This window comes from Musa acuminata, chromosome BXJ2-5, assembly GCF_036884655.1.
Source record: "Musa acuminata AAA Group cultivar baxijiao chromosome BXJ2-5, Cavendish_Baxijiao_AAA, whole genome shotgun sequence".
NCBI classification, from domain to species: Eukaryota; Viridiplantae; Streptophyta; class Magnoliopsida; order Zingiberales; family Musaceae; genus Musa; species Musa acuminata.
Window position 1 is genome coordinate 799,798 of NC_088342.1, and position 22,749 is coordinate 822,546.

The 22,749-nt window shown below is 35.6% G+C and overlaps 1 protein-coding gene across 1 annotated transcript; it reads left to right on the top strand.

The window, feature by feature from the left end:
• The first annotated feature begins 443 nt into the window (after window positions 1-443).
• Window positions 444-22,476, top strand: LOC135612001 (suppressor of RPS4-RLD 1-like). The gene is made up of 23 exons (XM_065107700.1): window positions 444-753; window positions 836-945; window positions 1,220-1,809; window positions 3,845-3,889; window positions 3,978-4,079; window positions 4,154-4,234; window positions 6,055-6,121; window positions 6,772-6,872; window positions 8,105-8,212; window positions 9,343-9,413; window positions 9,547-9,603; window positions 10,575-10,683; window positions 11,110-11,190; window positions 12,576-12,662; window positions 14,658-14,864; window positions 17,308-17,615; window positions 19,914-20,000; window positions 20,070-20,169; window positions 20,446-20,537; window positions 20,700-20,738; window positions 20,823-20,913; window positions 21,717-21,814; window positions 21,905-22,476. Exons 1-23 carry the CDS (start codon window positions 632-634, stop codon window positions 22,191-22,193), a joined length of 3,042 nt encoding a protein of 1,013 aa, XP_064963772.1. The 5' UTR covers window positions 444-631; the 3' UTR covers window positions 22,194-22,476.
• The last annotated feature ends 273 nt before the right edge of the window (window positions 22,477-22,749 follow it).

A 22,749-nucleotide genomic window follows, 5' to 3' on the forward strand; every position in this document is an offset into this window, starting at 1 on the left:
ACGAGGGAGAAGACAGCAAAAGCGAACTCGGGGGTTATGTTCACGTTTTGTTTTTATATTCTTTTTCACATCACAATATTCTGATCGCTTTATCCTTTTTTATTCTTTTCTGATGTCACAATGTGACAGGCAGACTGGCCTCCTTCCCTCTTCCGTAGCATACCCATCAGATCAGATGAGCTCCGATGCTTGCAGGACGACGTCCGGATCTCAGCTCGCGTTAAGATGCGTTGCTTGGGTCCCACGTCTACGTTGCGTGTCGTTTGGACATTCCCCGCGTCACACAGTACCGCATGTTCCCACTCACCCATCAAAATCTCGCTCCCCTACTATATGAACGGTCAGGATGTCCCGACGGTATCTTCGGCACATCGGATCCTACGACCACAAAAATGAGTTATAAACTCGTCCACAGTGGCGATGTCAGCACATTCGGGGGCGTATGATTGAAGAAGTGGGGGTGGCTACATAGAATAAAGGTGGAGATGAGGGGTGGGGTGAGAGAAGCCCCAAATCCCAATCGTCAGCCTCCCCTTCGCTCTCTACCTTCTCGTTCCGCCCGTTGACGGGCTGGCGATCGCGGTGGCGAATTAGGGCTTCGCCCCCGCCCGTAGGCAGGGAGAAAGTGACGATGGCTCCCGCGGCCAACGAGCGCCTCGAGCTCGCGAGGCTCTGCAGCGGCAGGAACTGGTCCAAGGCCATTCGAGTGCTGGATTCCATCGTTGCCAAGTCCTCGTTGGTCCAAGACATCTGGTCCCGATTCGATCCCATTCTTTCGCATGTATATGTTCCTTTTTGTCTTTTCTTCTGATGTTGTTTCGTTTGGGGATGGCAGCAATCGAGCCTTCTGCTACAGCCGGTTGGAGTTGCACAAGCACGTGATCAAGGATTGTGATAAGGCTCTGCAGCTGAATCCTAATGCCCTTCAAGCTTACATACTTAAAGGTCCCTGGATTTTATTGGACTGTTGTAGGTTTCGTTATTGCTTCCTGCTGTAGTTCTTGATGCCCAACAAGGGCACGATGTGATTCTATATTGTTGAATGACCTTACACCACTGGTCCTATAATAGCGTGGTTGTATTTTTTTAATGTTGTGCATTTTCCAGGTTTTTGTTACCCAAGCAGTTGCTGCTGTGGGTTACAAGGAGTAATTAATTTTTATGGTTAACTATATTATTGTACTCATGTTAGATTCTGAGTTCCATCTATCATGACTAGGCAATGCACTGTCAGCTTTGGGAAGAAAAGAAGAAGCTTTGCATGTATGGGAGGAAGGCTACCAAAATGCTGTTTGTGATTCGACAGATTTGAAACAATTGCTTGAGTTGGAAGAGCTATTGGCAGGTACTAGGGAATCTCCATCGTTTGCTGGTGAAGACCACTCGATGGATGCATCATCATGTGAAACAAAGGTTGTTGTCTCTGAAGATCACATCATGGATTCCTCAAGTACAAATGTGTCAACTACTGAAACTGAAGCTATTATCTGTGAAGACCATGGTTCTAGCAGTGTTACAAAAGTTGTCGTCTCTGAAGATCATGTCACAGATTCTCGTATAAAAAATTCATCAACTACTAATGCTGAACACACCATGAATTCTTCCGGTGTTACACCATCTGACAAGGAGTCAGTTAACGGTCATAAATTAGAGAATACACATGAAATCTGCAGCAAACCTGTTGATAGCACAGATATTTTCAGTATGTACAATGACACTACCAAATTGGGTCGGAAGGTTGTTGTTACTGGTATTCAGAAGACCAAGTCGATAAGCTTGGATCTCCGATTATCACGAGGCATATCGCAGGTATGTCTTTTATTCTGTAGTATGGCTTTTGTCTTGTTGACGTTGTAGATGTTCATGGTAAACATATTAAGGAGGCAATCTAATTTTGTGCTAGTGCCAATCTTCTCTAGAATTATTTTTTGCTTGGAAAATGTAAGCAATGATAGTTCGCATCGCTGTAGTGCGATTGCTCGCCGCGTCGAATTGCTCTAAAATGGCTCCCGTTTTCGTGTGCCACGGCTTGTTTTCTGCACACCGCAACTGCACGCAAAACGTCAGCCATCTCAACACCTTGGAACCCCCTGGGTGGCATAGGGTTGGATGAGGCTTCGGTATAGTGTCGGGTGTTGAACAATCTTCACAAGTTCGCATGTTAACTTTGCCGCAAGGGTGCTTCATGACTTAGGCAATGCGGAGAGAAAAAACGACATGACATCGCCCCTTTTTTTATTTTTTAACTTTATTATATATATATATATATATATATATATATATATATATATATATATATATATATATCGAGTGGTATGCCAAAATGCATCACTCGGTATACTCGTACTGTATCATACCGAGTTGAACTTGATACTCTGGTACGGTTCGAAATTACGAACCTTGCTTCTGACTGTGATTTTCTTTGTCACTGGTAGTTGAGCTTGCCAGTGTTTACTGACAATTATGGAGGAAACCCTCTTATCTCTCAAAGATGCAGAATTGTGGAAGAGGAATTCTATGCCATGGAATTCTTCGAGTATAATACTCCTGTTCATGTTGTTATATCTCCCGATTTCACTTTGTCATCGTTAAAAGGTTGGTAAATTAAATGGAAAAAAAAGAACATATTTTAGGTTCTACCAAGTGTGGGTGGTATCACATTCTGTTCCTTCACTGGACAGTATGAAACTAAGGTTTGAATGGTTTACATTTGCTGCTGCCTTCCTGTCATTTCTGTTATTTCAAGACCGTGTTTGCAGTGGCAAGAAATAAGATAATTCTGGTTATCTTGTTGTCTTAATTTTTGAGTTATTTAATTCTACAAAATAGTTTTCTGGCATTCCTTTTCTTGTTAAATCCTAGGAAGTGTTTTTTGCATGGTTGCATGTTTCTGCTCCTGTCTTGTGCATATCCATGCCGATTATCTTTTAACATCACCGCCTTGTCTGCTCGTCTTACATCTGTTACTCTGACGTGAAATCAGCTATTGTTGATGGATGTAGCGATGAAATGATTTTTGTTCTTAGGTAGGATTGGTGGATACAAAGAAAAGGAACCATGTGCAAAGAAAAGGAAATTGATTTCGCTATGTTGATTTTCTGATGTTTCTTGTAGTATTTGACTGGTGCTGTTGCATATGATTCCTTGTTGACAGTCTCCTGATTGCAACCCACGAGTCTGCCTGTTCAAAGATGGTTTTAATTGTTTGAGGACTTTTGTTGTTTTATTTTAGTTCTGTTTTAGTGAGAATGACTACGTTTCTCCTAAATCTCTGAACGTGCATCATATGGACTGGTAGGCGATCTCAGAGCAAAGAATTCTTGAACTAAAAAGCCTTAATTTTGTCATAATGCATAGACCGAATGTAGATACTAAAGATAGCCATTTAAGCACTGACGTCGTTTTGTTATAATGTAGAGACTAATTGTAGCACTGTAGGAAAACAAATCTGAATTTTCCTATATCAATGCTTGCATTTCAGGAATTGATTGGTATAGCATTAGTGAACTTATTTATGAACATTCTAACATAACACTAATTTCTTTTGGCAAGTCTTTGATCCCATAATTAGTTGGTAACTTGGTTGACTTGATTTCTTATTGTAGTTGGTAACTGATAGCCATCTCCCAAATTCATAGTGCAACTAAACAATTTCATACTGATGCACAGTTGAACAACTAGCAAAATTATGTACCTGATGTTATAGGGGACAGGATAGATATAGCATCTTAAGCTTATTTCCATTGATCACTAAATTGGTTTTTGACATTGCCTCTATCATGCAGAAGGCTTGAGATCCTTATTGTATTTTAAGCATTTTTTTGTCATTGACATGATTTTGCAGGTAAATGAAGGAAATTATGACCAGGCTCTCTCCATTTTTGATCAGGTCATACCTGCTTTTGCATTTTGTGATTCTGCCTCTCTCTTTCTCTCATAACAAGTGAATTTGCTTCACTTAGTTGTATGCGTGACAGATCTTAAGGGAAACTCCTGAATATCCGGAGGCTTTAATCGGAAGAGGAACAGCATATGCATTCCAAAGAGAACTTGATGCTGCGATTGCTGACTTCACCATGGTAGAAAATTTATGTGAATCACTAGTGAATTTAGACATATATTTTCTGAGTTGAATTTGTTATGGCTCCAACAGGCTATACAATCCAATCCATCGGCTGGGGAAGCTTGGAAGCGACGTGGGCAGGCACGTGCTGCATTGGGAGAATTTATGGAGGCAAGTCTTTTTATAATTTTTTTAGTTATTAGATATATATAGTATATACTTCTATTAGGTTTATGTAGAATATTATCAGCTGCAAATAGCTACTGGTCTAGTGCATGGAATAATTACATGAAGATGGCAGGATCCTATTTATTTGGTACTCCAAATCATCAATCTCTTTGTCTAGGTACTACATTTTAATCTATTTTTATAAATAAAATTTACCAGCTTGATTTACATGACAAATGTCACATCTTTAACAACAGAAAGCAGTAGAAAGGAACTGATACCTGATATATTATATAGTGATGGTAAAGAAAGAGCACTGGGTTAATCTTACAGTCTCGACAATTAGAATATTATTCTGTCTTTTCAGGTGAGTGAAGTGGTTAGTTGCAACTGTTTGGAATTTGAGCATTATGATTGTGTATGAAACATAGGGATGGGGAATTTGACTTTTGATCTTATGGTTGGATATAGTGATACTGTGATAGATATGACCAGATCATTGTGATACAGAGAATAGATGATTTACATTAGTATTCTTACATGAATTACAAATTTCCACTGGTTTCAGTCATAACCATGATGATAATGTTGCAATATAATTGATACAAAGTGGGAATGTCCTTCTAATTAAATGGAAAATATTCTGGACAGATATTTCTGAAAATCTTAATTGTCGTGTTGGTGTTCGAAAGAGAAAATCAGTACAGATTTGTAACATGTCTTGGGGTACAACCTAAAATACATAACACTGGAAGGGAAATATAAGCATCGTTTGCATATGAAAGATAATGGCAAAGTTAAATCCTTTTTCTAATTTGATTAATCTGATGGAAATTTCTATTGATTGTGAGTTTCTTGAATTAAAGAAATGCGAATCAGAAGAATTTAATAGGAAACTAAAATATTTCCTTTCTAGCTTGAATTTCTGAAGATACCTCAGAAATTCCAAAAAATAATTTGAGTTATATGTTTATTAGAATCTGAGAATATTTTGTAGATAACTCTGCAAACCATTAAATATCTGATTTATCTCTTGAAAAAAAATCAAATGTGCATTTCACCCTTAAACAATGCTAGGCTATTTGTTTTAACTGATCTTGTGCTTTATGTCTTTGGATATTTCATCTGCTTCTAGGACACAAGAAAATACTGATTTTGTCAAGCCTTAAATTGATTAGTCAGAGTGCAGATGTGAGAGTTGACTCTTGGTAGACGATGATTGTGGCATTTTATACTAATGAGCTTTTAAGATTGAGAGGAAAAGGAATCACTCTATACAATACTGATGTAAGCACTGGCCCGAGTAGGAGCAATCTTACCGATTATGGTCATTTGTCAATACTGATGTTTGATGATATATCATGTTTAATAATAAATGGACCAAGGTTTCAGATACTGGTCTGACAGTTATGCACTTACAGTTAATAACCAGTCTAATGAAGAACTGATATAACTATATGGTGCCGCTGGTCGGTTTTCATTTTTTATGATTCTTTTAGTGATATCAGATTATACAGGACGGTATGGTATACTGGTAGTCTGGTACCACACCGGTCTAACGGTTTTGTAACCGGTTGTTGCCAGATGTACTTTTAATGCATTTTCACACAGAATCCTGGTTTCCTCTTCTTCCATTTTTCAGGACTCAGAAATGCATTAATACAAGATTTTTTTTGGCTGATACCAAATATATTATGAATTTTGGAATCTTACAGGCAAAAAAATGATATTGCTTTTTTTGTTTCTGTTACTCTTAATAAAATGATTCACTTTGAATGGTCCTATAGCTTTTATCCAACACGTATGCACATTATAATTTTCAGGCCATAGAAGACTTAACCAAGGCATTGGAGTTTGAACCAAACTCACCAGATATTTTACATGAAAGAGGTCAGTGTTCTTTTGACCACTTGAGCACATTTTCAAACGTTGCAGGCTAATGTGAACTGTCACGTTTTTCTCTACGCCATTGCAAGGTTATTCTTGGAACCCTATTCGGTCTAGACAAAAGGTTTCTTGGTTTATAGCCTTCTAAATTTTGGCATACACTTCAAAGTTTAAACAAATAGCCAAAACATTTAATGGTGCACCTTTCATGATTTAACACCTTGAACAATTGGGTTATTTGGATACACACATGAATTGAGCAACACCAGTGATGCACACTTTAACCTGTCATAGTTGATCTGCAGGTTAAGTTTCCAAATTGGGTTGAAATTTTTTTGTGCTATGACATACACAAAAATTGGGTTGAAATTTTGGCATACACAAAAAAATTTTTTGTGCTGCAGCTTGGAAATAATCGAATGTGGTTTCTTTTAGTGAAGTACTCTTTCCTCACTGTTGGTTCTACCTCCTGGTTTGAAAATATAAAGTCACTTATGGTTCAACTACAGATAAATTAAGTAGTAATTTATTTAACATATGGATATTAACTTTTCCTAATGAGGTTGAAAAAGAAAACTCTTATTGTTGTCTGGTGTAGTACTTTTAGAATTTAAAATGCTTTCCAAGTTGATCATGAATTTGGCTTGTTGCAGGAATTGTTAATTTTAAATTCAAGGACTATAATGCTGCTGTTGATGATCTTTCTAGATGCATAAAACGTGCTAAGAAAAATAAATCTGCTTACACATACCTGGTAAGTATTATCTAAGTATCTTGCCTGATTTCCTTTTCTGTAAGCATATTATTTAACCTTTAGATAATTAAGCTTATCTAAGAAGTCACTTGAAGTTCTATCAGCTATTACTAGTTATTGCAAATGTATTCTTGAGACTTGCATCTTTTATGATCCTTCTACCAAAGTCTATGTTCATTCTTAATGCCTTTTTATTAGAAGATGATGATACTGTTTATTGGAACTTTTAGATGTCTTAGTACATTGTTTTCAACCTCTTCTTTTACATACATGTTGGATCTGCCATAACAATTTTTGTCTCCATAGTTCTAGTAGTTCCTCTGTGCCTTCTTTCTTGAATGATGTGATGGTGATATTTGTGATTTCTTTTTTTTGTTATACAATCTTTCTTACTTATTGCTGTATTCTTGAAGTGCACATCTTGACTCTATCAATCTTCTCATTTTTGTTGTGGTTGTGTTTCCTGCCTGTTGTTTAATTTTGTTGGTCTGCCAAGGCTTTATCTTACTGGTTTCCTAATTGATCTTCTTATCTTATCTATTGAGATTCATTTGAAGTTCTCATCATAATTAGGGCCTTGCTGTGTCACAGCTGACAAGCTTAGAAAAGCAGTGGTTAAAGTTGTCCGATGGAGCTAATTTATTCAAACTGAGAAAGTATTGTCACATTAAGGACTTGTCTTCTTGCTATGACCCCTTTTATGTGCTTTTAATTTTTTTGTTTCACTCTTGTTTTCCCTTCTGAAAAACATTTCTTCTAGTACTACATCTTAGTTTGAAAAATAAACTGTTTCTTGAATCATCTGAATTTTCCTTCTAGAGCTATCTATATAAATAATCAAAGTGTTACCTTTCCAATTCTTGTAAATTTTATTGATAACAATCAGACAGTGACAACCTTATACTCATGAGGTTCTAGTTTTAATTCCTAAAGCATGGATGCCTGAGACTAACTTTTTCTGTTATGTTTCTTCTGATAAATCCAAGCCGAATTATAGGATTTGTGATGTGTAAATGTCTTTAATTTGTCCCCAACTATTGTAGGGCTACCACATTGATTCTCTTACTTTTTAAGACATACTTCCCTTTAATCATTACAGTATCTGCAGTTATCCTTATGACTAGTAGCATATATTACATTATCTGCAGTTTCAAATTTTGGTTGGTGGATGGGGGAATGTGCATAATATCATTTTTATTTTAGGATTAATTTGCTAATGTTTATGGCCGTAGGGTCTGGCATTATCAGCAATTGGTGAGTATGGTCAAGCTGAAGAGGCTCACCTTAAATCACTACATCTTGATCAATGTTTCCTTGATGCATGGGCCCATCTTGCACAGGTAGCTGATTTCTGATTCTTTACACTTTTCTGGGCACATCTACTGTTTAAACTAGATTAGTCTTTAGTACTGATTCTAAAATCTTGAAAAAATCTTTTTCTGCATTTTCCAGATAGAAATTAGCTCTGCCTCTAGGGTGGATTGATAAATTCTTTCACAAGATTGTCTCATTCTGGATATGCTGCAGTAGAATTTTTCCTCTGATATTATTGGCATCTGTTAATTCTGAGAATATCATACATAGTCAAAGATAATATAACTAATGATGAGAAGGCACTTCTGTTCCCTACCTTGAAAATGGTGTTTTCATCTTTCTAGAATCTGGATGATATATGCTGTTTAGCTTCCTAATTGATTGAGCTATAAGCTGAAGCAAATTTGTTTTGCCATCAAATCCTATCATGTGTGTAAATTTCTTATAAAAAACTGCTATGTTTCTCATTATTGTTGTTTCATGATAATATTTTTTTTTTCTATTAGAGGCACTTCTTTTTATTTGTACATCCTACTATACCATGAATTTAATGCATAGGCATATGATTTCTCTCTATATCATTCTTCGTGTAATCCTTGTTTCCTTTTTGTCCTCAATTAATTTTTATTTGTGTTTGCTGCTTGTGTTTTAAGTACTTTTTTAATTTACTACCAATATTTTTGAGCAAAAAAGAATATGTCTCGCTAAAATTATTTGTCAGAACTCCTCCTCCAGGTGTTTGCTTATCTGAGTTTAATTTTGGATTTATATTGGAAGATTTCCTTTGGCATCAAAGCACTTTATAGCAGCCAGCATTTTATGATTGCTGTACATATTCAAAAAATAATAAATGGTACTACCATACCAATAGTAACCACTCTATTTTTTTATATCATGCTTTAATTCTAGATTTTTTTGCAGCATGGCTTTGTCTTTTGATAATTTACAATATATTTGAAAAAAAAATTGCAATAGATGAATTTATCAAGATACTAACCTGTTAGGCTATAAGAACATAGATGTGTGCTGACTTCTTGAAGATTGGTGGCTATAGCCTATAATGCATTTAAAAACAAATGCTTTTGTTCAGCAATACTTTTGTTTATTAAATTACTTCCTTAGTATTGTTTTTCAACATTTGTGTATTTTCATGCAGTTCTACCTGGATTTGGCTAATTCAGAAAAGGCCTTGCACTGTCTTGAAAAAGTTTTACTTGCTAACGGAAGGTAAAGCTGCAAATTGTTTGTGAATGTGGATGTCATATTAATAGCTGCCTATAGTACCAAAGGACCAAATCAAGTTGGTATATCTCTGTCTTTTCTAATATGTTCTTCTTTCTTTGCTTGAGATGTTCCTCAGGTTTGCTAAAGCATATTACCTACGTGGTCTACTTTACCATGGGTTGGGGCAACATAGGTAATGTGGTCATTCTGTCTGATTGTTTTCGATAACTTGCATGTCGTCAAAGTAGATATATTATTTAAGTTAGTTTATTTAATGTCAAGGTGGTAGGATTAACCAAAAGAGTTTCTATATAGCTGTAACTCTTTATCCTTCATATGATGCACTAGATATATGTTAAGAGTCAATCCGACTGGGGAACCCTATGCCAATATAAATGTAAGTGAAACCATGGGCAATATGGTATGTCCACAATTGTGAACCTTCCCCAGTTGCTTTATACACTTTCAGATGCAAATATTCATTTGCTTGTTGGTAGTATTATAGGGTGTAACTAGTGGAAAAAAAAAGAAAAAAGAAAAAAAAAAAGAAAACAAGAGGAGCCTTAATTGCTCTCATATATGAATCTTTATGGCATATAGGCATCCTCTAAGATTAAGTCCTAATTAAAAATTGGCCAAAACTGGCTGTCTATTGTAAATAGGAAAAAAATTCTCATTCTGGAACCATTTACCACTATATGATTTGCATAAAAAATTTGTTACGGCTTGATTTTAATCTGCCGTAACAAATTCTGGCACTCCTTTTGCCCTTTGCATAATTGAAGAACTAGTTTATGATCATCTATCAGCTATCATCTGTCTGTTATTTTTTTCTATTTGATTGAACTCGATTTCCTAGATTCAAGAACAATTTTAAGGATTTACCCTTACATTTTGATATGTCATTTTGATGGTTATGAAATCTTTTGTGTGTATATAAAGCATAGTTGTTGTAATAAAGAAATAGCATCTAGAAAGAAATAGAGAATGACAAGTGCTTATTGCATGAAAATTTCTCTGTTACTGTTGTCATTGCTAAATGTCAGTTGGCTGTTTGCTTACATTCTTATTGCTGGTTGTCTTATATTTCTTCTCAATTTTCTTTTTGCTATACTTTTTCTCAGCATGGCTTGGTCAAACTTAATGGTTGTTTGGTCACTACAGGATTGCAATAAAAGATTTATCTCTTGGACTCAGTATTGAAAACTCAAATATAGAGTGTCTATACTTGCGTGCTTCATGCTATCATGCCATTGGAGAATATGGAGATGCGGTACTATTTATTCTTCTTAACCTGTGATTGAGATTTTAATGATTTCTGTTAATCTTGCCCACGTAATAAAAATCAGTTTATCTGTTTTTTTTGTTTGATTGGCACCAACATAAGCATGTTAGTATCATTTGCCTTTAATTCATGAATTTTTCTTAATTAGTCATTTACGAAATAATTCACTATATTCATAAATAATTATATTAGTTGATTAATCTTAGACTAGTTCTGCTTTAAAGATTCATTCTGAAAGTTTCTAAGCCAAGGAAACACTTGTGAATTATTCGAGGGTTTCGAATACCTTGGTGAATTTTTATACTTCCATGTATGTCTTGTCAAGTTTACCAGTTGTATTCACCAAGCTCTATCATTCTAATCTGTCCCTGATGCATGGGCTTTTTTAACTTTGTTCGTTTTTTGTCATATTAGGTTAAGGACTATGATGCTGTTCTGGATTTGGAACATGATTCCATGGATAAATTTGTACTACAATGTTTGGCCTTCTATCAGGCAAGTCATATTTGTTACTTCTCTTATCGCTTTCTGTTTTTTTTCCTCTAAGCACGCAAGAATTTTGTGGGGTGGTTGTGGCTACCACCTGCAGCTACTGTGCTCTCACTTTCTGTGTGCACAATGTTCAGTCACTGAACTGGATACAGATTTGGGAATTTTGCAGGTTTATATTTCTCATTTGATGCATTTGCTGGGATGGCAATATTTTCTTCCAATTAGTGGCTTAATTTTTTAAGTTAAGCAAGACAGTGATGTTGCCTGATTGAGATACTCCTATATTGATCTCAGTAAATCATTTTCATCTCAGTTATCAAAGTTAGTTGGATTGTTGTTGTTCAAGGATCTAAGTACCTCTGGCACCTATCGTATCAGACTGTTCTTGGAACAGTTGATGCTTGCAAGGTGAGCTGGTGTTACTCACAAATAATAATTAAAATAAAATGAAAAAGAAAAAAAATTCAGAAACCTGGTTTTCCTCCAACTGTTTGTTCTCTTCTCTGATCTCCTTCAGATGGAAGAATGTGGTGGGATGCTACTGAGTACATACAGAAGCCTTTCTTGTTTGGTCTCCTTTCTTTTTTAGGCTGGTGGCCACAACCGAAGTCAAATAAGACGCGGGGGGGGGGGGGGGGGGGGGGTTATTTCATCAAGATCCCTGTTTGGGGTCTCAGTAACAGACCATCTCTAATATTTGAGTTAGGACATTCAGTAGCATGACTATCCTTTCTTCTGGGTAGGGTGTTGCATTTGACATTTATTATTTTGTCTTTTGGAAAGGTGCTTCATATCAAAATTTTACCTGCATCATGGACTTGGCACCACTTGTACGTCGAAAATTAGATATGTAATTAAAATTTTCCTGAATAATATTTCAACAAAATTAGAGTTCAGGTAAGTCCTTGTACATAGATTAGTCTTGGACAGAAGATTAACTTTAGACCTCAGAATTAGGTTGAACCACTTACTCTGATATAACTTGCAATAATTAATCCTTGTTTCTTACGACATTTTTTATTTTGTTTAAATTCACAGGCATGTTCAACAAACATCATTGAGATATTGTTTTTAGTTTACATGTCTAAGCTGCACTATTAGCTCTTTTAGTAGACGCTGGCACATGCAATAATCAACCAAAACTGACTTTGTGGGTTAAAATAGATCGGGTTTTTTTCTGCATTGTTATTTTCTGCTCTGTGTCTTGGTAATTGACAATAACAGTGTATTTCTTGATTGATTGCCTTTGGTACATATATCTTTGAAACTTACGTCTGTAGCACCTTTATGTATCACGTTTATTGTGTTTTGACAAAAAAATTACTCTTTTATACAATTATTTCTGAAACCAAGACCACTAACTTGTGTATCCCTCATTAAATCTGTAGAAAGAACTTGCTTTATATACTGCATCGAAGGTCAACAGTGAATTTTGCTGGTTTGATATTGATGGTGATATTGATCCACTTTTTAAGGTAGTTTGTTGTTTGTTACTTTAATATTTTCTTGTAGTTACTCATACATTTGTATCTTGAATATACAGAATATAGCCAGCATTACATCATATTTTAACTGCTATGAACTTTGATGTTTACCTTTATTGCCTGATAAAGCGTTTCTTTGGAGGTGATATTTTTGTCCCATATAGTGTTGAGAACCACTTCAGTCTTACCATGTTAACTGTAGGCAATTAGGATTTAGGAGTATTCGATTTAATGTTTTTCCATTTTATATTTGACATAGAATTGGTGATGTTTGACTTATTTGTAAGTGTCATTAACTTCTCTTAGTCATAACCTGTCTTATAACTGGATTTACTGGTTGCTGACTCATCCCAGAATAAGCATCGGTCAAATGTTTTTGTCAAAAAAATAAAAAGTGATGTTACGACTAATATTATCTTGGCCAAAAAGTTTCTAGACACAAGAATTGCATGGATATGAACATGAAAATGGCTTTTGAGACACATGTTTCTAGATACTTCACATGGTGGCCCAGGCTGTAGTTGAATAACTAGGTTTTCTTTTTTCCATGGCCTGCAGGTTGGCATTAAGCAAAAGGACCTATAGACTTTTCTTTTCTCTTTAGACATGCAGATATAGGCTTGAGCTTGCAACATCCTGTACATCTCATCATGAAAAAGCATCAGTAGGTGATTTACAGCTAATGGTCTTTTTAGCATGAGTTTTTAACATGCAAACCAATAATTTAGTGCTAATTTCTTTTCTAAATGGAAAGTTTAAGAAATTCTTTTTGTACAGTGGTTGTAACTCATCTATTGTACCTATATTTAATAGTGAGAGGGTGATCCCTAGCATTATGCAAGGTTCTCCTTGGCGACCTGTGGTTTGGATCACAAAAACAGTGGTTTCCAAATTACGACTAAGTATTTTTTTCCTAGGCCCTGGTGAAAGCCTTGTGCATTTGGGCCTATACTTGATGCTAGATATCAAGCGGTCATAAAAAAGATAAATAATGAAGTTTAATCTGTCTCATCGATACTTTAACTAATTCAGATTTAACTCATTTTAGAGAAGCTTGGTTTAAACTCTTAAGAAGCTCTTACAGGACTATTCCACTTGATCTCCTTTATTTTAGTCACCCTCCATGATTCTTTCTAATCATTACAATTGAATTTCTTTGTGGTATATGTTCCTAATCCTTTATTTTTCTGTTGCTTTCTCTACTTGCAATATTCATAATCAATTAACCTAGACATAATGCCGATGATCAAGCTTAAAGATGGATCAATTATTGATTGGTGATTAAAATCCTGAAAAAATTGCTTCAGATTAATGTAACCAGTATCACATCTGAACTTTGAGTACTTATCCCTAGTAATTGGTATCCAATGATGATTGATACACATCTTACCAAATACAATTGTGGTTGTGTCCAAGTCTGGGTATTTAAAGTTTTATTTGTCTAGCATTTTGACAAAAGCACTGATTGGGCAACACGATCTTTGGCATGATTTCTCACAGTAGCACAGCTGTTCTAGTGTAAATAAGCTGAGTGCGATGAGAATTAGACAGCCTCTTGATAGAGCTTGTTTTCTGTAGGTGGTTCTCAAGTCTAACCTTTTTCCTATATAATATTTTAGTGACGATGGCATGTTATTGATTAATCTTTATAGTCACAAGGCTCATCTTTAAGTATATGTCTGTTAGAGCATATGTACATGCATATATATACATATATTCCCATCTGTGTTTGTGTAAAAACTACTTAAGATCTTGTGTTTGAAATTTGCTTAAATGAAAAGTTGACCTATTCTTTGTTCAATGCCATTGCATTGTACTTAATTCTTGTCCAGGATAAAGAGGGTTTTGAGGGCAGGTGTAAGATTCATATGACAAGATTTTCATCTTCCCTTCTATATTTGTTTCTTTATGGGTTTTTCTTTCCACGTTTTATGCTAATAGAATTTATACTGATCAAGACAAGTTGCAACTAAAACCTTCATACAGGAATACTGGTGTAAACGTCTGCATCCACAATATGTATGTGAGAGGGTATATAGGCAACCTCCCTTGAAAGAATCCCTGAAAAAGGGTCGCCTAAAGAAGCAAGATTTTGTTGTTACAAAGCATAAACAAATTCTGCTACATGTGGCAGATGTTATTGGCCAGAAGATACAATATGATTGTCCGGGTTTCATGCAAAATAATCGTCAGGTGATCAGTTATTTCATATTGTACTTGAAATTTCTATGTTTCTGGATGGCCACATCACATCCTATTTGCACATTGTTGATTGCTTTTAGCTTGCTCTGCAGCAAAATATTACTGCATTTAATTGTATTTTATTAGTTTTGTTCCCATGCAACAAATTACAGCCTAACTAGGCACATCTGTTCATACACTCAATTTTGCATATTTGATTCATCTGTCCTGTCCTATATTATTAACATTTGCCTCTACAAAATTTCATAGCAACATACATGTTTGCAGAATTTTAAAATTTATCTAATAAAAGTTTAGTATACATTTGTGGGTTAAGGTCCATCTTAGCCTCTTGAGTTTTGGCCATGGACCTCTTAAACCCCTATGGTTTACTTGTGTCTAAGATAACCCCTATATTTTAAAAATGTAGCATATAAGTCCCTCCCGTTAAGTCTGAGTTAACAGACGTTAGAGTTTGCTTACATGGCATGCTGATTCACAATAAACTATTAATATAATGACGCGTGCAATTTAGGGTTAATGTCCATTTTAGCCCTTGTGATTTTGGCTATAAACTTCTTAAGTCCTTATGGTTTACTCGTGTCTAAAATAACCCCTATATTTTAAAAAGCATAGTATATAAGCCCCTCCCATCAAGTCTGAGTTAATAGACGTTACAGTCTGCTTATGTGGCATGCTGACTCACAATAAACTATTAACATAATGACACGTGTAATTTAGGGTTAAGATCCATTTTAGCCACCTCCTCGACCAGCTTGTTGAGGAAGAGGAAGCGGTGGAGGCCATAGTGGCAGACGAAGGCGGAGAGGTAGAGGTAGGAGAGGCCGAAGTCGGTGGTGAGGGAGAGTTGGATCACTACATCGTAGGCGCGACTGGTGGGGGCTCAGGAGAGGACGAAGTGGGAAGTGGTGGGGACAAAGACGCTCAAGAGGAGGAAGAGAGACTATGAGACCATTGTGTGCCTAGCGTCGGACTAGTCGATGCACATCCACCTAAGGTAGGATCGAAAGCTCATGAGCTCGTCGTCAGTGCGGGAGAGGCTACGTGCGTATGACGCTCTGTTAGGCAGCAGCGACTCGGTGTTGCTACTAGTGGTCGCTTCCACGACGATGCCTCCTCCTGCCATTGATGGAGGTCTCAGTTTTTTTTTTTAAACTTAAATTTCACATGTCATTATATTAATGGTTTATTGTGAGTCAGCATATCATGTAATTAGACTCTAACGTTTGTTAACTCAGACTTGACGGGGAGGGCTTATATGCTACGTTTTTTAAAATGTGGGGGTTATTTTAGACACGAGTAAACCATAAGAGCTTTAGAGGTCTATAGTCAAAATTACAAGCGTTAAAATGAATCTTAAACCTAAATTATACGTGTCATTATATTAATAGTTTATTGTGAATCAGTATATCACGTAAGTAGACTCTAGCTTATGTTAATTCAGATTTGACGAAAGTGACTTATATGCTACGTTTTTAAAAATGTAAGGGTTATTTTAGACACAAGTAAATCATAAGGACCTAAAAGGTCTATGATCAAAATCACAAGGGCTAAAATAGATCTTAATCTTACATTTGTAGGTGAAGTGGTCTTCTTTTCCAGTGATAGATTGGTGACACTCACCTGATGCATTTATCCTGATACATGAATATTTGATATTCCTGATACAGTTTACCTTGGTACCTTAAGGACATTGGTAGCATTTAAATATCAATTGAACATTTGATGTTCCAGTTTGTCATGTTTAACTCTACTTCGTTGCATATTGTCTAATCAGTATCAGAAAAATGTAAGAGTAGTCTCTTTAGAAGCTGGCACATAATATCTTAAGCTACTTCTTGAAACTGGTGGAAGATTATTGATTAAACTGACAAGTATATCAAAACTTCATTCAAATAGTCAGACTCCTACTGCTTGGTCCATGCACGGAGGCATGCTTAAAATTCCAGCTATCATGTTGCTCATTGGTTAGACATATATTCAGGTTATTTAGAAGTTAGGGCATCTTCATATGTATCTTTCAAAATATATTAAATTTCACATATGCTCCTCTAACATCTCAAACATAATGGTGTCCATTATAATTATTAAATCTTTTGTTATGCTCTGTGCTTTCATGTAAGCCCATCTCTTATTTGAATTAGTATTCATTAAAATTTGTTAACCTTAGAAAGGTACTTATGATATATGCAACTTCGAAAGGGTTTATGTGAAATTATGAGTGGAGGGGTATATGTGAATTTTCCCTTAAGACTTATAATCAGGGCCTTTGTGTTTGTAAGTATGATGTACATTACTTTCCAAACTTGATTGGACATGATGATGGACTTATGTGTGTATTTTATATTGTATACATTGTTTCATCTGGTGCATTATTGTTATCTTGTCTTGTAAATTCTTGCTTACTATAATTCAATGTTTGACTATTTTTTAGTATCGTATGGCTGGGTTAGCTGCTATTGAGGTGGCTCAGAAGGTGGCAAAGTATTGGCGCTTTCTTCGAAATGCAAATAAGAATGGTAAAAAGACTCGGAAAAAGGAAAGACTCAATATAGTGAGTCAAAATAGAGGTGGTGCATGCTGTACCACTAGTGGCTTATCAGAAACTTCTTCATATGGTTCAAATGAAGACAAATATGCTTCTGCCCGTTCTCTTTCTTGGCAAGATGTTTACTCTGTTGCTGTAAAATGGAGGCAGATCTCTGAACCTTGTGACCCTGTTGTCTGGGTAAATAAGCTAAGGTGGTTACCCCTGTCTTTATTTATTTTTAATAAACTTGATCTTATGTTTTCATTTTGCAAAAGAAAGTTCTCAATTAGATTCTAGTGATACTGTTATTTAAACAGCAAATTAATATGTATGACGAGAACTCTTTTGCTTCTGATTCTGTTATTTTCTTCAAAACTTTGTTTGTGAACCCTCTGGTCATTTTGATCGCCATCTATTTATATGCTTTCTACGGTTCTTATGTTCCTACAATTTTCTCTCCGTGCAATTTTATTTTAAGAGAAGCGTTTACATGATAACAGTAGAGGGTATGGAAATCACTTTAACTATCTTTGTGTTTTGCAACTCAAATGAGATGCATGTGGTACTTTCCAACATGGCTTTTCATTTTTACCAAATCAATTTTAGGCAGGCTGGCATCTGAACATACACCGACAATTGTGTCAACTGGTACAAGCCAGTGGTATTGTATTATGATTTTGTATTGGTGCTGGACTCTCAGTTTGTTGGGTATGCCTCAATATGAAGCAGACTATGGATATGATCTTAAAAGTTGATGAGGGCTCATGTTAAGAGGATGAGAAGTCGCATGTTGGACTGTTACTTCTGAATGAGGAAAAAGAAGTTTTAACTATTGCGTCTTTATTCTTCCTGTCTGTCCTATCTTTTTATTTGATGTGCTTGCCTTTTCGGGCTATGAGATACATTTTCTACTATTTTGACTTTTTATGGTGGATTGGGGTGATCCATTGACTTTTTCTTCAGAATTCAATTTCGCCCATACCAGTCCAACTGACCAGTATTAACTGGTCCAGGCATGAACCGAGTTATGGACCTCTTGATTTTAGGTGGTCCGGTTGGTTTCTTTTTTCTTTAGGCAAGGAGTGGTGTTTTTGATGCATCGACTTTGTTCTAGAGTTCGAAACTGCTTGTGAGCTCATCTTCCCTCTGCATTGTCGCTGCACCACCATCACCGGTTTGCTTGCAGCCTGTCGCACTCTTCAGGTGCTTCTCCTCCTGCTCATCCTGTTCCTCCACCTCCTCGACCTTCCTTATTCTTCCTCTTCCATCTTCCTTCCTCTAGTACTATGGTGCATGCAGGCATACCATATACTTGACCTCATTTCTTGTATTTCTTTGTTGACTCTCAACTTGCTCAACATCTCCAATATTTTCCACTGTGATTCTTCTTTTCAATTGTTCTTCCATGATCTCTTCCTATTGATTTCTTTCAATTATTAATGGTACTTATATATCATTTTTTTCTTTTTATTATTAGCTTTGCTGATTTGTTTTCTTGACATTTCTGGGTGCTATTTGTCATCTAAATTTCTTCAAAGTAGTCTGTTTATAAGTTAACTCAATTGCGTGGTTCTGGTTCAATTGAGTTTCTGTAATTGCTGTCCTAGCTTCTTTCGTTGGAACATCTGCTGTTCATGTTTATAAGTCAATTTTTTTTACCAGTTCCATAATATACTTGAAGTTTCCTATACTAGATGTGTATTGAATGACATTGCTTATTTTTAACATATGACATTGCTTATTGAATGACATTGCTTATTTTTAACATATTAAATAAATAGAAGAATTGCCTATATTAGATTACTGGAATATGATATGACTTATTCTTAGCGGATAAAAGGAGTCACACACACACACACACACACGCGCACACACACACACACACACACACACACACACACACATATATATGTATATATATATATATATATATGTGTGTATATATATATGTATACATATACATATATATATATATATATCTATATGTGTATATATATATGTATACATATACATATATATATATATATATATATCTATATGTATATATATATCTGTATATATATATATATTTATATGTATATATATATGTATACATATACATATATATATATATATACATATACATATATATATGTATGTATGGTCCCTCTTTTTGTTCTTTGGATTAATTTGGTGCATCTGCTTTGAACAAATTTGTATAGCTTCAAGGAGAAACACCGATAACTTGATCATTCAAGACCTGGTGATCCATTTGCTGCTGCATGCATAAATTCAAAACATTTGGTCTTGTTTCCATTCCATTAGTTTCAATTTGGTCTTTCTGATAACTGTCATGGTGATTATCTCTGTTTCCTTTTTGCTTGGTCATGTGAGGTAACCTGAGGTGAATCTGATCTCAAGTTGTAACTTACTAAGATAACATTGAATTCTTTTTTATTGTCAAGATACAAATTAAATTGCTATCGTTATCTCTTCTAATAAATATGTTTTTCTTGCTCTTTTAAAAATAGTGAGGAGTTCAATTCTGGATTTGGTTCTCACACACCGATGCTTCTTGGGCAAGCAAAAGTTGTCCGTTACTATCCCAACTATCAAAGGTATAAATCTAGCTTTATAAACAAGTTAGAAATTCAAGTATAAGCTGATAGTTGGTCCATTCTGTACAGGATATTTGATGTTGCAAAGTCTATCATCAAAGACATAAAATATGTGAATAATGCAGCAGATAAAATTATTGATCTCTCAGGAGCTGGGAAATTACAAAAGGTGAGAACATTGATGCCTCACCATATTCGACATCTTAATCTTTTGACTTTTTTGAAGTATAAGAAACGTAATGCTTATAGTACGTCTTCTGTCTTCCAATGATTATCGAGTTAGATGTAAGGCGCTACAGCTAATTTATGTTCTTGTTTTTTGCTTAATGTTTTTTTTTTCATTTTGTTCTTAACTACTTGGTAATTTCATTCTGCTGTATTGTGTCTATTAGATTATTCTTACTATGGGTCATTTTTCACTATCTAGTGTCTATATCACCTACAGATAATACATGCAGGATCCTGCTCTGACTTGTATGGTGTAATTGATGAAAACTTCTGGGTGGGTACTACTTGTGAGAGCACAGCATTTGAGGGGTAACACTGTCTCAAACTATGCATACGCTACCCTTTTTTGAATTTTGCCACACATTCTCATGCTTGCTATAACTATTTAAACTCGAGTTGGATATAACTAGTACCTTGCACATACTACATTTCTGTACATTCATTGACGTGTTCAGCATTTTTTGTGTTCAGGAAGCATCTTGAAGGGACAAGAATTACTCTTCAGAAAATGTAATTCCTTGAATTCTTGATCCTTGGTGCTATCGAAAGTGTGTCATTGTTTCTCATGGTCTCATCTCACTTTCATATCTGCAGGGATAAGATAGGATTTGATTTTGCGATTCGGACACCCTGTACACCATCTAGATGGGACGAATATAGCGAGGAAATGGCAACAGCATGGGAGGTATGACCATAATCTCAATTTTTATTTGTGAAGCAAATCATGAAATTAGTTGGCTCTATCGTTATCCTGTTCCAAAAGTTAATATACCGAATTGTGTTTTGACTACAAATGATATCCCAAGGAGGCATTTGTTATACCAAAGAAAAGGCATTTGTCATTAGCAAAATGGAACCAGCAAGCTATCCATTTACATTCATAATAAAATCTGAGTCGATTACATCTTTGCTTGTACCATGTTTCTTCATTCAAGGTCTCTTACACCAACATACAGCTACTGCAGTTATATCCCTGAAAGTCAAGCATTAGTATTTCTGCTTCATACCTTCAAACCTTGTTCTGATTTGATCGAGCAGTAATCTTTGAAGTGACTCCAGAATTAGTAACCTTGAAATTTATCCTAATGACTTCTTCCTTGAAATATGTAGTGTTTTTTATTAATGTATGTTCACTTTTATTTGAATGTCTTCCATTTTCTTCACAAACATCATTCTTGGTTTTGCTTTCATGGTGAATTCCTTGCTATCGTTAATTTTGTAACTTTAACTTCAAGATTTTATTGTGTGGATTTCATTGTCATGTTCCAAACCTATCCTACGATAGTGTTATTATTATGTGTGGAAGGTCGGCATACCACTCAGTAAATGGCACCTTATTGATTCGAATGCTTGTTAAAACCAGTATTGGGCTGAGATTTAAATTCTTGCTCGGACATCAATTGTTGATTTTTATGTTTTATTTTTTGGGTAGGATTTTGTTTCTAGTTGTAAACTCTGTTAGTTCACCTTGAACTTGTTTACATGCAGGCCATCTGCAGTGCCTACACCAGCGAGATATATTCGTCGACCGACCTTACTATGCTCGAGAATGTGAAAGATGCAATCCTAAGAATGACTTATTACTGGTACTTAGAGAATGACACATAGAACAAATTAAATCTGGACAAGCTTTTGCATTTATGTAAATCCAACGGCAACATTATTAAATTTTGCAGGTATAACTTCATGCCGCTGTCAAGAGGTTCTGCTGTGGTTGGTTATATAGTACTGTTGGGGCTATTTCTTGCAGCCAACATGGAGGTCACTGGAAGCATCCCTCCGGGTGTTCAGGTTGATTGGGAGGCCATACTTTCGCCCAACCCGGACGTCTTCTTGTCCTCCATTAAACCTTGGCTCTATCCATCAGTCAGAATTAACACGGCTTGGAAAGATTATCCAGATATAACCTTGGCATTTGCTACGACAGGATCCATTATTGCTGCTTTAAGTTCTTATGATGCTTAAGCTTGGTTCTGTTAAAATCCAAGGAATGCCACCGCTTTTACAATCATCTGTCTACTTGTCTATTTAAATTGGCCATGTCGTGCTTTTGGAATTCTGACGTTTGGTTTCATTTTCGATGTCCAGATGTATTTTTATTGTCATTCACTAGAGTTGTATCGAGTACTATATATATTTATGTATTGAAGTAAATGTTGTGTTGTGAATTGAAATATAGGTTATTGTTAAACAAATTGGCCAGATGTATTTTTATTGTCATCCACTAGTGCTTTCCTCTCTTTTATCATATTATGCTCATCCATCATAAAGTGTGACATGATTCCATGTACTGATCCATACCACTGACCGAAGTGATCAAGAGATGATATCTTTATGAGATGCAGCAGTCACGGGTGGAGTTTACGCCTGCAATTGTGTTTGAATAGATTGGCACCCCGAGAGTGAGTCCCTTCTCTTTCGATCGAACCAGTATTAAATATTTTTTTGGGTCTAAAACGTTCATTTTTTTAAAGACAGATGTTAAATAATGTTATTTCCAAGGATGGGTATACGAATATAT